General features: G+C 44.0%; 1 protein-coding gene across 2 annotated transcripts in view; it reads right to left on the bottom strand.

Annotated features, from left to right (window-relative positions):
- Window positions 1–661: 661 nt before the first annotated feature.
- The window catches only part of Vldlr (very low density lipoprotein receptor), a 33411-nt gene continuing 17160 nt past the window's right edge, over window positions 662–16912 (bottom strand). The window contains exons 3-19 of one of the 2 annotated variants that reach the window (XM_038327409.1): window positions 15210–15332; window positions 13759–13881; window positions 11693–12064; window positions 11484–11606; window positions 11272–11394; window positions 10564–10683; window positions 10335–10460; window positions 9771–9942; window positions 8994–9212; window positions 7490–7608; window positions 6671–6810; window positions 6245–6386; window positions 4893–5039; window positions 3933–4016; window positions 3514–3594; window positions 2430–2599; window positions 662–1288 (exon numbers count right to left, since the gene is read on the bottom strand). In XM_038327409.1, the coding sequence (XP_038183337.1) occupies window positions 1253–1288; window positions 2430–2599; window positions 3514–3594; window positions 3933–4016; window positions 4893–5039; window positions 6245–6386; window positions 6671–6810; window positions 7490–7608; window positions 8994–9212; window positions 9771–9942; window positions 10335–10460; window positions 10564–10683; window positions 11272–11394; window positions 11484–11606; window positions 11693–12064; window positions 13759–13881; window positions 15210–15332 (2420 nt within the window). In that variant the 3' untranslated portion in view covers window positions 662–1252. The remainder of the gene's footprint in view (window positions 1289–2429; window positions 2600–3513; window positions 3595–3932; window positions 4017–4892; window positions 5040–6244; window positions 6387–6670; window positions 6811–7489; window positions 7609–8993; window positions 9213–9770; window positions 9943–10334; window positions 10461–10563; window positions 10684–11271; window positions 11395–11483; window positions 11607–11692; window positions 12065–13758; window positions 13882–15209; window positions 15333–16912) is intronic. The other variant, XM_038327419.1, reaches the window with a different exon arrangement.

Below are 16912 nucleotides of genomic sequence, written 5' to 3'. Positions count from 1 at the left end.
GGACAAAAAAAACCATAAGAACTTGTGGAAATCTTAGCATATATTGCTAGATCAATGTGAAAAGGAGGGGAAAAGGGAATCTTCTGTGAGCAAAAGGAATTTGGGGAAAACAGTGTTTTTTAGGAAATAAATATGTTGGCTGAGTGTAGTGATCCAAATGTGAGACGTGTAATATTAGAAGTTGGGAAGCTGAGGCAGGAGACTTGCAATCTTGAGTCCAGCAAAGAAGGAAGAACAGAAGGAAGGAAGGAAGGAAGGAAGGAAGGAAGGAAGGAAGGAAGGAAAGAAAGAAGGAAGAACAGAAGGAAGGAAGGAAGGAAGGAAAGAAGAAAGACAGGGAAAGAAGAAGGAAGAAGAAAGAAAGAAAAAAGAAAGAAAGAAAAAAGAAGAAAGAAAAGAACCCATCCTTCCTTCCTTCCTCCTCCCGGACAGAGGAAAAAGAAGGAAGGAGGAAGGAAAGGAGGCCTTCCTCCTGGTGATAATTTGTGTGTCCCCAATATCAAATGGTACCTATTTCTATAGTTAGGACTTGGTTATAAAAGATACTAGCCCAGTTATGGGCTAGGTGTACAACACCCAGAGCTATAACTCAGATATCTAGAACATTTGGTGATACACAGGCTGTTCCTAGTCCATCTTAGAGGAATAATCAAAACCATGGTTAAGCTGTGTGGTTTAATTTTTTTAGCACTTGAAAAAAAATGTACAGTAGTTTGAAGTCAGTCTTTGCAAACCTCCACAGAGGTCAAAGATTTCATTCATACGTACAAAATTAGTTTACAAATTTTTTTGGCAATTTCATCTTTGTAACCCGTTTTATCCTATTGCCATTGTCCCAACCATTGAAAAAGTTTACAATAATTTACATAGAAATATCTTCAAAGTGCTTAAGAATAGTGATTGTTCTCTGGGATATGTACAGGTGGCCTATACAATGTATGTACAGGTGGGTGTCGCTACCACACAAGGTTCATTGCTGGAATATGGCTTTCTTGGGAAAGTGCATATGTGGCCAGAGATGGCAATACTGTCTAGAGATTCAAGGGTTACACATACTTGGTAACCACATCCAAAGCTGAAGTAGTATGTGGCCAGGAATATTTACAAAAGTAATATAAAAATGACCAAGTACACAAACTTGATCCCCAGGAAGATATCTTGATGTTCTTCCGGATGGGAGGAAGAAAGGAGACTTCAGCGCTGGCTTGGTTACCGTTCCGGAGTGGGGTGTGATTGGTTCAGACCTCAGCGGTCAAGCTAGATCATCATCTGTGCTTACGACTGATATCTGCAGAGGAGAAAAAAGGTTCAGGTGAGCTCGACTTGGTGGTTACTCACTGTGAGCAGCTCTCCGGAGTGGACTTTGAGTTGACCATTCACAGACCCAAAGAAATGGAGGCCAGACACATGAATTGGATTTGTGTTCCCATCCTGAAAATCTGGAACCCCAAAGGGTTCCTAAATCTGAAATTTTCTGAGGACCACCATGATACTCTAGAAAACTCCACACCTCACCTTAATGTTATTGGTTGTGGTCAACATGAAGACACATTAAAATATTATGTAAAGTAACTTAGAATATGTGTATAAGAACACATGAAATGAATGGATTTTGTGTTCAGACTTTTTGCATATGTAAAACCTCCAAGTTCCATGCTCCCTAAAAATAAATCCCCAACCCTGAACACTTCTGGCACCAAGTATTTCATGTAAGGGCTACATAACCTGTACCTGCTTGCTAGGAGAAGCAAACAAGCAAACAAACTGTGATTGATTCTGTTTAAGAAGTGCAAACCTTGGAAACAAATATGAAAAGACTCATAATGTGAACTGAACACTGTTCCAAGTCACTGTGGAACTCACAAGGGCAGTGTTCCCGTTCAGCATGTTTCATTCAGCACGAAAATGAAGTGGAGGCTGGATATGTACTTGGGTTCCGAGGGGAGGAACACGTGATTGCAGTTGCTGCTCCTGCAGAAAGCTGGCTCTCCGGGGTGGGATGCAGCAACTCTCTAAGGCATGCATTTAGTATTTTTGGCTAAATTGAATCTTACTCAAGCTATTGACTTTCGGTCAACTCCCTACACACAATCCTCACATGCCCATACTGATTTATCTTTAGCTATCCACTCGGCAAGGAACTGAAGTTCAAAAACAAGCCAGTTGGTTCACACTGCTCTTTTCATGTCATTTTTGTAATCTAAAATAATGGCAAATCGGATTCACCTGCCTTGCTCTGTGGGCGAGATGCTTATCAACTGACTGTGTTAGTTGGCCAGACATCCAGCATCTAACACGCAGCCAGTAGATAAAGGATCATCTGGGGATACCATGATCCTTCCCAGCCCAGGTACTCATAGCGAAAGGTTCTGGTCTCCTTTGAAGAAACTCATGTCAAGCCACAGTGATTACAGACAAGGCAGACTTACTGCTGGGTACGTGTGTCCGACAGAAGCACTGTGTCTACCAATGTCTATTGAGAGGTCCTCTTCAGTGGTCTTTAAGTACACAGGATTGTCAAAGTTCATGCTTTTCATGTTTTTATGTTGCCAATTCCGCCACATCAAGTAGCCCCCGACTGCTGCCATCACCAAGAGCACTGAAAAAAAAAAGTCAGAAGCGAAGTCTAATAGTCATGGATCTATGGCAATCGACATTAATAAAAGTTCCATTTTCAGGAGCCTGGATAACTGGAAGTTGGAATACAGATGAGACAAAATTTTGAAATACGTTCAGCCCAGTGGTTCTGTGAAGATTTGCCCTGAAACTTTACACACACAGGAAGTGCAGAGTCCTGAATCCCAAATCTAGGCCAAACCATGAAAATTATAGAACACTTTGGAGTGTTAGTCAGGTGGTCCTGGTGGATTAGGGAAACCAGTAAGCTAAGTCAATCAAAATGACTTACAATTCACATGCCTGAAGGTGGCTTTAGAGGTCCTTTCCCCTGAGTTTAAAACTCTTTAATTACTGTAAAGTTATCCTTTATGGTTGGACAGTGGTGGTGCACACCTTCAATCCCAGCACTCAGAGGCAGAGGCAGGTAAATCTCTGTGAATTCGAGGCCAGCCTGGTCTATAGAGCTACTTCAGGGCTACACAAAGAAACTTTGTCTTGAAAACACACACACACACACACATACACACACACCAATCAACAACCCCTCCAATTTACCCTTTTTGAATTCTACATCTCTTTCAAAAAAGCACCTGACTCTTTGTTTACCTGCTTCTGAATCATTCTATACAACTAATGGGGCTAGAACAAAACCCTAACGTGACTTGCTGTGTGCAGGGGTAAGCAAGGCTAGCAAGCTCAGCACGGGAGCAGTAAGACCTCTGGTGACTATTCACAGGAGTCCATTTGCATGTGAAAGAGTGGGTACCAGTCAGATGAGGGAGTGAATGCAATTCAGTGTCCCGTGTGTTATGACAGCATAAGAGGCCACAGGAAGGTGGCTGTAGATGACCTAGAACTGTCTATCGGGTCTATAGAAGTAGCAAATGTACTTACAGAGAGGGAGGATGGCCCAGGCAGCTGAAGTTCCTTTTGGAGGAACACTGACCTCCGATACTGCTGTAGTCACATTGATCTCTACAAGGACATACAAGGAATCAGTCTGTCAGGACTTGAATTAAGACTTAGAAATCTACCCTTAGGTAGAGATCCTTATACCTTTGTAGCTAACATTGAGCTCTAGTATCTATTATAATTCCAAACCAGAACAACTTGGGATTAGAATTATTTGAGTTACATGGCCAATTCAACAACAAGTTTAATTAAGTCAGAGAAATCCAGGATACACAGGTTCTGAAATCTTTGGACTTTAGGCACAAGTAGCCAGTTGGGGCAGAACCAGCAGTTAAATGTTGCATTAATTATTTAAGCAGCAGTTAGTTGAGATTAACAGTTTGCAGTACTGGATCCAGTACCTCCAGGAACCAGTCCACTAGTACGCAGAATGTCTGTTGTGTTGATATCTTTTGTCTCACTGTAAGTCACAGGAGTTGAAGGACCTGGATTATAAAAACCAAGGACCTGGTTAAGGCTAAGGTTCCTGCGTGGCTGGTGGCATAGTCCAGACACTTTGTGATGAAAGGATATTTTAACTCCAGGTGAAACAGACAAGCCACTGCAGAACTCAACTGTGAAGTGGATATGTCTGAATGGAGAGAAATAGCCAGTTTCAGGCAGAAACCAGAAACATATGAAACTCTGGGCAGGGCAATCAGCATGTGGAAATTGACAACTCATAAAGATTCACCACCGTACAAATTGCCTCTCAGCAAACTCCACGCTCCTGAATGGCCACAGATATTCTCAGAAATGCTCTGGTGTGCTATGCAGATCCTGTGGGCTTGCACCTATTTTCTCAGCAAACTGAGTAGGTCCCCAGTATGGCGCAGAATGATGCTAAGAAATCACTATGTGAGCGCCTTGCTTGCAATCGGCTCACTGATTAATCAAAAGCTGAGAACAAAATATTAAAATTTAAGCTCAGACTTTCCAAGAGCTTAAACTTATGTCATCTACTGAGGTCAGTAAGTATCCTGCAACCACGGCCTCCTTCCTTAAATGTCTTCAGTGTATTTCTTCTGCATTCTGTGGAGGACTTTACCTGAAAACTGACTAGCTCAGGTGACAGAGCGACGGGTACAAACTAGTGTGTGACACATTGACACCAGTCACTGACAAACTCATCTGATGTTGAAATGTCAGCTCAAAGTACTGATCGTGAATGCCTGCCACACAACAATAACACCTAATATTCTGTAATCTATTTCAAAAGTTAGCTACACCCGAATTTCTCAAATCTGGACAAGTTGTCGTAGCTGGTGGCTCATAGTGTTTGTTTTATGTCTTGCTTGTAGTTGAAATGCAGAAAGTCTTACTTTGGCACTCTCGTCCGTTTTCCCCGAGACTGTACCCATTGGGACAGGAACAGGTATATTTCGGAGAGTGGTCACTGATCTGTGGTGCTGGCAGGCAGAGGTATTCGCATCCTCCATTCTCCGCATCTTCTTCACACCAGTTTTTACCTAGTCAGGAACAAGAAAGGTTCCTGAAAATAGGCATTGCGGTGTTAACCATCTACACTCCCCATGGAGCTAAATTTGCCTATTCTGTCAGTCCCTCAAGTGAGAGTAATGTCTGTGAAGATTGTGTATCTTTGATGTTGAATGGGTGTCAATCATTGTACTGGAAGCACAATCTGAAGATACCAGATTCGGAGGTTTCTTGGAAGTGGAATAAGACTTATATCTTCCATAGGTCGGTGTGAAGGGAGGTGAGGGATCAGGCCTGCCTCACACTGTTGGTTCGAAGCTCAGACTGAAGGGTCAGGAGGGAGGCAAATCACATTTTCCTGGCTTTATACTGACTAACTCCTACAAAATGAAAGGGAACTCAGCCACAGGGAGATGCGAGGTTCTCGTTAGATGGATGAGCCAGTGTCCCGGGCAAGAGAAAAGATGACTAGATATGTTTGATGATTTGTTGAATCCTGTATAAGGATTCATAGGGGAGAATAGGTATGACAAGTTATGTCTCTATAAAAATTTCACACTGAATTCCTAACTGCTAATTCTTAGAATGTGTTCTTATTTGCAGATATGGTATTGACAGAGGTAATCAAGTTAGGTGAGGTCGTTAGGGTAGATCTTAACCCCACGTGTCAAATGTCCTCAGAAGATGAAATATGGGCACAAGCATGTATCAATAAAAGGTGTGACTAGACACAGGGAAATGGCCATCTATAAGCCAAGAAGAGAGGTCTGGCACAGAGCCTTCCCTCAAGTCCCCAAAAGGAACCAACTTACCAATACCTTGACTTTGGACTTTTAGTTTCCAGACTTGTGATAGGTATAAGTTTCTGTTGTTTAAGGCACTTGATTTGTGGTACTTTGCTACAGCAAACCTAGAAAACTATCCCGAAGATGTAGTTGTGGCTTGAAGGCCACTGCGGAAGCTGCTGCCTTAGGCTTAGCAAGGGGGACCCAGAAGAAATCAAGATGAGGCTGTTGACACTGAGGACTGAAAAGAGCTAGGAGCTGACTCTAAAGCCATTTCTCCAAGATGGCTGGAATGAGATATCAGACATCAAGTACAGAGTTTGGCCAGGACTCACGAGGACAAAGGCTCCATTTTAAAGGAAGTTGAGTAGCTAAAGAGCCAGTAGGTAGTAGGTTCTAGATCATACTACTCCTTTGGCGTGGTCAGTAAGGAATGGGTTTCTTCATGTTACCTGCTGGCTGAACGAGTTCATGGTAGACAATGATGTCTTGGGCATCATTAAGGTTGTTGACTAGGGTAGCCAGCTCTGACCCAGTGAATTTATTGGCACCGTACACTGCTTCATTTTCTCCATCTATCCAGTAGACACGATCCTAAAACAGAACCCCCAACAATTAGCATGTACATCCAATATTGACACAAATCAAGTTCTAATATATTTTACTCGTCATTTAATGGGATTGAGGTTAATGATTCTCCAGGACATTGAGTACGAAGGGTAAGCAAAGCAAGTTCAGGTTTCTTAAAGTTCTTTGAGGGCTTAGTATCTAATGTGTACCAGTCTTTAGGCAAAGAATTTTCAGTTGTCTACTGTTCCTTCCTCTTCCCACACACCTGTTCTAAAAGTGTTCGCTTAGATGTTAGGCACATGTCTTACCTCAAATATGGTGAGCGCAAGAGGATGAGCTAGGAACTCCAGAGACTTGAGCACTATCCTACGATCTTGGCCATCCAAGTCCACACTAGACAGCATGTGCAACTTGGAATCAAGCCAGTAGAGGCGGCTTTTGACAAGGTCTAGCAAGAAAATAATGGACATGATATGAGCTGCGGCGGCACGTGTTTTTAATCCCAGTATTTGGGAGGCAGAGGCAGGCAGATCTCTGTGAGTTCAAGGCCAGCCTGGTCTGCAAGAGCTATCTTCAGGATAGGCTCCAAAGCTACAGAGAAACCATGTCTCAAACAAACAAAATCCAAAGAATCTATTCTGTCTTGTGTTTTTTTCTCCATCAGAAGCTCTTGATGGGGACACCATAATACTTGTGAAGCCAGCAATAGAACCTGTAACTGTATTCCCTCTACAAGGACCAATGGGATTTCTAAGACTCTCAAGTCATTGACACAAGATACGTTACATTATAGAAAGTTTTTTTTTTTAAGGCTCTGTATTCGCACTTCTTCCCAGATAACACAGAAGGAAACAGTTACAAGTTACCACCCAGAAATGGCTAAGGCACCTATGCCTGTTGTGTTCCATGTGAAAAACCCCAAAGATCCAAGATTCACTGAGTTGCCATTGCATATTAGGCCAACTAGATGACAAGCCAGCCATCCTGGCACCTGTAATTTGTGAAGTCCACCGTGTTTTCTCAGCCGCTCTCTCTGGCTATGGATAGAACCTCACACTTAGAGTGGACATCCGTTTAAACTCAATGAAGGGAGTTAGCTAGTGAGGGAGGAGGAAGGTCACACGTACCGAGTGTAATTCCATTAGGCCATTGGATGTCCTCCGTCACAAGTGGACGCCTATCAAAGCCATTCATCCCCGCTTTCTCTATTTTAGCTGGTTCGCCCCAGTCAGACCAGTAGACAAAGCTGGGAAGAGTCAAATCAGAAAGGTGCCTTAGTGGCTGAGAAGAAAGAAAGCTGCAGCTTAAATCCAAAACTTAGAGAGGGCACACCAAACTCTTGAACTTGAGGCTCTCAAGATAAATGCTGGTGCTTGAGGCTCTAATTCTGTTCTGAGTATATGGAACTGAACGGTGAGGATGCACAAGGATTGGAGCTATATCTCAGTGGAAGAATACTTGCCTTACCCTGTGTGAGGCTTGGGTCTACTCTTCAGGACTCCAGGAAACAATATCATCTCCAAGTTATAACTGTGTTAGTCTGTGTTGAGCTGATGTATAAGTCTCAGCCCAAAGTCACAAGGTTGGATATTTCCTTTCTAAAGGCACATTTATTTGGATCCATGAAGGAGGTATTTTCTGTAAGCTCTAAAGGAGGAGCTTGGTGATGATACTCTAATGGTATTTCACAGGGATCAGCTGTGATGACTACAGTCAGCTTTTTCTAAGCTGCCTTCCTTACAGAAACGTTTTGACAAAAGTCTGTTCCCTACAGTTGATCTTTCACACAATTTGCAGTTTTAGATGGAAACTTGAGGGAACAGGGTTATGCCAACACCAGTATTTTCATTGAGCCCAAGATCTGATTACCCAGACCTAACCAACCCAGCAAACTGTTCTCTCTCTCTCTCTCTCTCTCTCTCTCTCTCTCTCTCTCTCTCTCTCTCTCTCTCTCTCTCTCACACACACACACACACACACTCATTTGTGCAGAAGCTGGATGGGCAAAGGATTTGGACATCACTTTTGCCATATGTCATACATAAATCTAAAGTATCACTAGTGCCGTCATGCAGCAGGACAATCAGGAGTGAGATTGGGAGGCACATCATGCACACGGGCTGCTCCAGGACTGCTCTGTATTTAGTCACTCACAACATCTTTCTTTTTATTAGTATACATTATGTATTGTGATTGGATTCAAGAAGGTATTTTCATTCAAGTTTATCATGTATTCAATGGAGTTTTATTTAGTCATAAGGAAGAAGGAAATTATGTCATTTTCAGGAAAATGGAGGCAACCAGAGGTGATCATATTAGGTACAGTAAGACTCCAACAACAAATATCACATTTTTTTTCCTACTTGTAGATCTTAGATTTTATAAAGGTAATAAATTGTTTGTTTGTGTGTGGTATGTGTGTGTGTGGGAGGGGGGAGGTAGGGAGGGAGACATGAGATAAGAGAAGAAAGGAAATTAGCTGGCAGAATTAAGGGGAAAGTGGGAGGGGCTGAACAACGAATACTGGCATTGATGTCTTGAACCAGATAATTCTGTTCCTGGGCACTCTTAGGATGCTAGAAAATCTCTAGCACTCAAAAGGTTAAGCAAAGGAAAACATAGAATACGAACCCAGACAATGGGTCCACAGCTATGGAAGCAGGCTCTCGCAAGTCAGTGTTAAACAGGAACTTCCTCTTGGCTCCGTCTAGGGTAGCTACGGAAATAGTCTTAGAAGCCGCATCAGTCCAGTAGATGGTCTTGTACACCCAATCAACAGCAATGGCTGCAGGATTATAGACATTGTCGATCATTTTAAAATGTCTACCAACCTTGTCATCAATTGAGGCACTGAAACAGAATAGGTCACAAGAAATTTAAAAGTTGTCACTATTGGACCCTGAAGATTGGACTTACTACTTATAAAATGGTCTAGGACTTTACTCGGGAAGACTCTAGGAACCCCATAGCTCACCGCTGAAGTTATTCAGCCATGTTGCTTGGGGATGGAAAATTGTAGCCTATCTAGTTATAGCGATGTATTCTAGGTGCAAGCCCAGCAAAATTGGAAGAAAACCATTTGATTCACCAGCCATCACCCCAGCTCTACAGTTTCCAATGAGCAAAAGCTAGGACCATCATTTCTATTTGTAGCAAGAGAAGACCGTTCACAACTATAGGTGGAGAAAATATGAGAAATTCAGATCCTTTTCCTTCATGGCCAATGATTCATTCCTAAATAACAGTTTATGGTAACTTAATAACAGTGTGGGGTTTATAATCCCAACTAACGAGATGGTAGACGGGAGCTAGAGACATGAGAAGCCCCATCCCCTACCCCAATCCTTTCCACAGGCCCAATGACAGTGACTTGTGTGTCCAGATGTCAGGAATGCAAGTGAAAGTTACCTGAAAATGGCCTTTTGGCTTAGATCAGCCCAAAATAGCTTCTGAGCTGCAATGTCAGCATCGAGAGCTACCGTGTTTCTTAGTTGTTCTACAAGTTGGATGTATTCCTTCCTCTCTAGGCCAATCTTCCTGATGTCTCTTCGATTAGTGAAGATCAGACTTGGCTCTTTGCCTATAAGACATAAGCCAGGTTGATTTAGTTTTGCTATAAAGCAAGATCTCCTAAGTCACCTCCTCTCCACAGGGGACCATGTCTAAAGATCCTGCTGAGCATTTTGGTAGTCCTCAGCCTGGAGTTCAAGCCCCCTGGAGCTGTAAGTATGTCTGTCCTATTTAGGAAGGCAGTCCTGGGGTTACAGCATCCAGCAGTAGGGTGGCTGATAAGCAAGTCATTTGCCTACAAGGCACATGCACGGGAAGGTGAGCCTGCTGCACACGGAGTTTGGGAGCACTGATCTGGAGTATGACTTTAGGTGTAGCTCGACTGTCCCAGTCACTGGACATCCCTTGTGGAATATCTAACTCATAACCATCCCAGAGCAACACCAGCCCGTGTCCATTTACCTACTGCCTTGCACACGCCAGTGGCAAGATCCATTTGATAGCCACGACTACATTCACACTTGTAGCCGCCTTTTAAGTTGATACAAATCTGGCTGCAGATCCCTGGATTTTGGCATTCGTCGATATCTAGGAGGGAAATCAGAATAAGCCTTGCTCTTCTGGTGCCTTACCCGGAGCACATTGCCCTTTTCCGTGTCCTCCGGGGGCTAGGCTCTTGGCTTCAACTCACCTCCACAGGTCTTCCTATCTATCAGCTCAAACCCAGCGGCACAGTCACATTCATAGCCTATGACTAGGTCTTTGCAGATATGAGAGCAGCCACCGTTATTGACCAAGCATTCATTGACATCTGGAATAAAAGGGGAGCAAAAGTCACCTGGAAGCTAATTCTTTGTTTTTAATATAATATATTAGATTTATGGAAGTCTTAGAGACTTCTACATACAGAGACAATGCATTTTGATCATCTCTCTCATCCCATACGCCATCCAACGCTCTAAGATGCTGCACAAACATCTTCCTCCCAGTTTCAATTGCTCGTTTTCTTTTCTGTTTCATAACCCATAGTCCAAATTAGAGTGACATCTTATTTTTAACTGATATTTATCTTATTCACTTGTAAACTCAGACCACTGCTGATGGCCTTGCTAAGATCTGAGTATTTGCTTTGTAGATAAACATTTCAGGTCGGATGGTAGGCTACCAGTTAGTTATGCAGGATTTGTCTATTTTGCTATTATTTTTAGTCATCTTTCCAAACTCCAAATCAGTTTGTCATTGGCTAGAATCCCACGTCATAACACTTGATCGTCAAGCTTATATGAATTTTTAGTTCATTCTGAGTTCAACGGGGCATCAAGCAGGGTCTAAACAGCATTAGCTCTGACAAACTGAATGGAACGCCCCAGCTCTGGCCTTAAGCAAGCCCCTCACTTACTGCACTCCTTCAGGGGTTCATCGCTCCAGTCCCTGCAGTCCTGCTCCTGGTCACACACTTTGCTGATGTCTATGCATTCGCCACTTCTGCACTTGAACTTTCCAGGGCCCAAGCACTGATTGACTATAAGGCCAAACACAGGAGAGAAGTTCCATGGTTGGGCTGACCAGAGCACCAATGGTTCTACCTGAACGCGATGCAGAGAACCTCACCGTTTTTGCAATTGACTTCATCAGAGCCATCCACACAGTCCCGGATGCCATTGCACTGCCTGCTGCCATGGATGCAGCTACCATCTTCACATTCAAATTGGTCAGGTCTGCAGGTTCGAGAAGCTATGGAAGGAGGGAAGGCAATGGAATGAAGCCAGCCAAATGGTTCCCCCAGTCGGGACATGGGAGAGAACTGGAAAGTTACTTACGGCAGTTAACCTCGTCGCTGCCGTCCTTGCAGTCGGGATCTCCGTCACACCGCCATTTTTTGTGAATGCATTCGCCAGAGCCGCACTGGATCTCACTGGCAGGACATTTCGTATGCATCGCGGGCTGACGGCCGCACTGTTCGAGAGACTCGTCTGACTGGTCCGAACAATCTGCGTCATCATCGCACACCCAGCTGAGGGGGATGCAGGAAGAGGTGCTGCACTGGAACTCATGGGCCCCGCAGGTCGGCGGTGCGCAGTCCAGTTCATCGCTGCCGTCGTCACAGTCATCCTGGCCGTTGCACACAAAGTTCCTGGAGACGCAGCGGCCGCTGGAGCAAGTGAACTCATCAGCGCTACAGGTTATGTTGCCTGTTAGAGGGAAGACGTCCCATTGAAAGTGCATCAGCATTTTTTTTTAATACAAGACTCTCATCACCACATCCAATATATTGATCTTTGATGATGAATTTTAGCTCTCTAACTTAAAGGCTATAGTGCTGTTCTATTGAGAACAAGTTTCTGAGATACGACAAAACGGTTTCACAGTATAAAATAAGACGCAGCCATACGATGTGTAACAGCAGAAATAAAGGACCGAGAAAACAATAGAAGGCTAGAAACTAATTTAAGATGAGAACCACAACTGACACTTAAAGGGACAGTGATCAATTATCAGGGACTTCATTTTGGAAGGCAGAGTCATACCTAGACCAACCTCTTGTATGCCAGCCCAAATCACATCACTAGCTGAGACTATGCATCAGCTATATATGGGCAAGGTATAACGGGTTTTCAGGCTCTATCCAGGAAGAAACAAACCAAAGAACGTTCTACATGGTTCCTTTCTTTTGGATCCTTTAAATAAATATTAGGAATAGCATCTTAATAATTTTCAGGTTTTTTTTTAAGTCACTGCTAGGACCAGAATCACAGCCTAGCCACGCTGCATGGTAATGATGACAAGGTAGTCACAGCAGCCAGTTTAGGTTTTGACTTCAATTCCTACCAAACATACCAAGGTCACAATTTGATGGTAATTGGTAAAGGGAGACCACGACTCTCTTGGGAAGCAAAGTGTATATTTGCGAGGGAAATGTTTGGCAGCTCCGGGGCTTGCCATGGCAATGTTTGAAGCTCGATTCTATGACTGAACACGAAACTCATTGGACTAGGTGCAGTGGTATTGCCCCCACAAAGAGACTTGTACAGGCCAGACTAGCGTTTCACCTTCAAGGACCCTGGACCCCAGACTAGTGTTCCACCTGCCAGGACCTTGAGCCCCAGACTAGTGTTCCACCTGCCAGGACCCTGGACTCTCTTGGCTACTACTACAGTTAAGCTCATGAGACTCTGGCTGACAAGCACTATAAAGGGGTGGTAGATTGCAAGACCACTCAAGACTATGTTTTCAGCCTACAGATTGTCCCCAGGGCCTCGCCTCTAACACGGAACACTTCATTCTAGACACTCCGAGAACAGAAGCGTGAAAGAATAGGAAACAGTGCTAGCATTTAGAGACAGGAATCATCAGAGGACACAAAGGTTGGGCAGACTTTAAGTATCTGCTGGCAACATGTCATGCTTCTCTGCTAAGGTAACCATAGACTCCAGCTGGTGGAAATGCTTACATTATACTCACGTACCTTCTCCCAGGAAGCTAATCTAACGAACCCTAGGAATGTGTCTGCTGGCCCCATTACTTCCTAGCTTTATTGAGCCAACATAAGGAAGGTCCATGAGTAGTTACTGTCATAAAAGAAAAAGACCCACATAGCCGCTGCCTTACGAAGCCATACTAAATGCACTTGGCTGAACGTAAGCACCAAGAGGACTTATCTGCTTGCTTCGATCTGCCTGGCTGATATACCAGGCAGTTGCCAATTACCAGGAAAAGGCCTCGCACAATTTTATGGTGGTTAGAAGGACCAACACTGAGCAGACAGCAAAGCCACTGAAAAGCGACTCAGTGGCACCGTGTCTTCGGGCTTACGTTAGCGTCCCTTGCCCGCCTTTCTTTAGGACAAGGGTCTTTGGGGGATGCCACGGCACACTGGTCTTCTTACCACAGTTTTCTTCATCTTCGCCATTGTCACAATCATTTTCACCATCACATCGCCAGGACACTGGGATACACTGAGTGGACCGGGCGCCACAGCTGATTTCATTTATGCGGCATGTTCTCATATCTGTTGATGACATACAGTCTCAAAAGAGCCTCCAAACTGGTCAGTGCAAAGCTGCTGCTCCCGTGCTGCCTGGAATTGCAACACCTGGGACTCAGTGGTCAGGTACACGGGGCACACTGACGAGTGGAAGCCGGGCAGATCCTTCGCCAGCTCCGTCCTTAGAAGCTGTGCCAAGCAAGGCCACCTGGCAGCATCCCCGAGAACCTTGACCATGCCACTCCTTCAAGGTTCTGCGGCATGCTCAGTTCTGGCTTTTGTTTTCCTTGGCACCGTTAAGTTAATTTGTTGGCCTGCTCCTAGTCCATTACCTACCTATGTTTGGATATCAGTGGGCACACCAGATATGACTCTATTAAAGGCCAGATGGGCTAATACCTATGAGAGTGTCCATGGAATAGTAGCCTTCCTCTGCCTCTATTCACATCTTTCTTTATACATGTAAAGCAAGAACATGGCCTGAGTCTTGATTTGACCATGTCATTAACCCCTAAAACACGGGACTGAATGCATGTAGATCAGTCTAGGACCCTCGGGTTTCTAACTCGCTAACAAAATTGTTCACTTCTTGTCTAGAAAACCAAAGTTCCACCTCGGTTATTTTCATAATCATATCCTTAACCTAAACTTGGTTCGTGTCAATCCTATTTCTTCTGTGTCAGCAGGCCCCTACTGCCATGAATCCTCAGGCCTTTCAGCATGTTAGCATCCAAATGATCCCAGTTTACTTGATTTCAACACACCTTTCTCTGTGATTTTGGGACTTCCCCCTACATATCAGCCTATGGGCAAAGAGACATATTTGCACCTTTATGAAGTTTTTCTTATTCAATAACAAACTGTATGGCCCCTGCATTAGGCTATGCATTTGTTAAAATCCCCAGGTTACCCTATTACTAATCACCTTGCTGTCTTAATAATAGCATGTTTTCATCATATGAAAATCCGTGCATTTCAAAGCTTACATGTGGCCCTTAGAAAACCTTCACATCTTAACTTCCAGGATCAGGGAACCATCTGCTCAGTTATTGTCAAACAGCTGAAGTCTATGCACCTAGTCAAGGAGTTCTCAATTGAATCTGCTGGCTTCAGTCTTAAGTATTCAAAGGCGAAGCTACCCAAGAGAATGTCAGTCTTGTTAGACTAGGGAGAGCAGTCTTTAAAGGAGATGGAATAACTGTGAATAGCCCGAATGACCTTCAAGTCAGTTGGCCTCAAGTTCAAGGCAGGCAAAGAAAAATGAATGCCAAGCAATCGATAAAGCATCACTTAGAACGGAGACAGAACAGCACAAAAGAGGACCGGTCCGAAGCAAGTCAAGGCACACTCACGGCACTGTTCCGGGCTCTCATCAGAACCGTCTTCACAATCAGGGTCCCCATCGCACTGCCATCTGTTAGGAACACACTGGCCGTTTTTGCACACGAAGTCAGACTCGGCACACGTCTTCTTTACTACAGGAGTTTATTCTCAGAGTTAGAACTGAAGTCAATGACCCCAGACCTCAGCTTTCCTATTCGGGTAAAAACTATATTTGGGCCTGTTTTCCTTTAAAAGGAATGCTGCACCAATTGACTGACATTTATCTGTCGGCATCTAGGGAGAGATAGAAAACTCATCTTTTTCTTCATAGGCCTCAGAGGAGGGAGTTATTCATTGGAGAGACTTGGAGAACAATAAAGTCAAGGGAAGGCAAAGGCTGAATCCAAGTAGATCCTGTCTTATGACCCGGGGGCGTCTTAAAAGGAAGTTGGTTTACAGTGTTAAAGCCAATGAATTTCTTCCAACTTATTCACAAACTCTGAGGTGTTCTTCTCCAAGGCCATTTTCTGTCCCTAAAATGGAACACTCGAGAGTGGGTTAAGGGAGAGAAACTTATTTCAGCTCAGAGTTCTGAATGCTGGGAATCCTAAGTGCACACCCAGCACCTGCTTAGCTTTGGGTGAGGGCCTTGAGCCTTGCTTCTTCTTTATTTTTATGGAGTTTTTTTTTTATTATTAAAAATTTCCGCCTCCTCCCTACCTCCCATTTCCCTCCCCTCCCCCCACTCTCTTAGTAATTCATTTTGCTCAGGGAGAAAGGATTTATTCCCTCCCACAGACCTAATCACTTCATAAATGCCCTGCCACCTCTCAACATACTATTCAAAATCACAGTGCAGCGTGAGCTCCAGGGGAGACACACCAAAGAAAAGTTATTTTAACAACCAAACACTGTATCCTATGACTGGCCCTTGGGATAACTATTTCCTGTAGAGTAAATACGTGTGTCTTCATAAATGTCATGCTGTTCTAGGAAGGAGAACTTGAGGGGGATGATTAGGTCATGAGGATGGATGGACCTTCGCAAGTGGGACTGGAGCCCTCATTAGAAACATTGGTGCTTGTTTGTGCCCTCTCTCTCTCTCCCTCTCTGTCTCCCTCTCCTTTATCATGGGAGGACACACTAAGAAATCAGTCATTGCCAGGTGGTGGTGCACGTCTTTAATCCCAGCACTTGGGTGGCAAAGGACGCCAGATCTCAGTGAGTTTGAGGTCAGCCTGGTCTACAAAGAGAGTTCCAAGACAGCCAGGACTGTTACACAGAGAAATCCTGTCTCAAAAAAAAAAACCAAAGTAAGGAAAGGGAGGGGAGGGGAGGGAAGAGCCATCTGCAACTCAGAATGAGGGCTTTCATCTGACACTGGATCTGCTGCTTCTTAGTTTGGGGATCTCCTAATACCCAGAACCCCCAAATCAGGTTTTTATCATTTAAGCCCCTCTACCTATGATATTTTTGTCACAGCAGTGTAAACTAAGCCTGCTTCAGGAACACCCTTCACAACACACACATTTAGTGTAGAGGATATGCTGATGCTTCCAAACTGAACACTGCCACTCTAACGGGTCTACTGGGGCAGAGAAATTCATCCACTAGACAAACTTAAAGCCAATTATAACACTTAAAACAAGTGGTAGGACTTGGAATTCAAAGAGATTTCAGGCCTTCAGCCAACACTTGGTTTAACACCAACCAACCCAAAGTCACTGAAGCT

This window comes from Arvicola amphibius, chromosome 1, assembly GCF_903992535.2.
Source record: "Arvicola amphibius chromosome 1, mArvAmp1.2, whole genome shotgun sequence".
In the NCBI taxonomy this organism is placed as follows: Eukaryota; Metazoa; Chordata; class Mammalia; order Rodentia; family Cricetidae; genus Arvicola; species Arvicola amphibius.
Note: the sequence above shows the minus strand (reverse complement) of the source record. Positions and strands in the feature narration are given on the sequence as shown.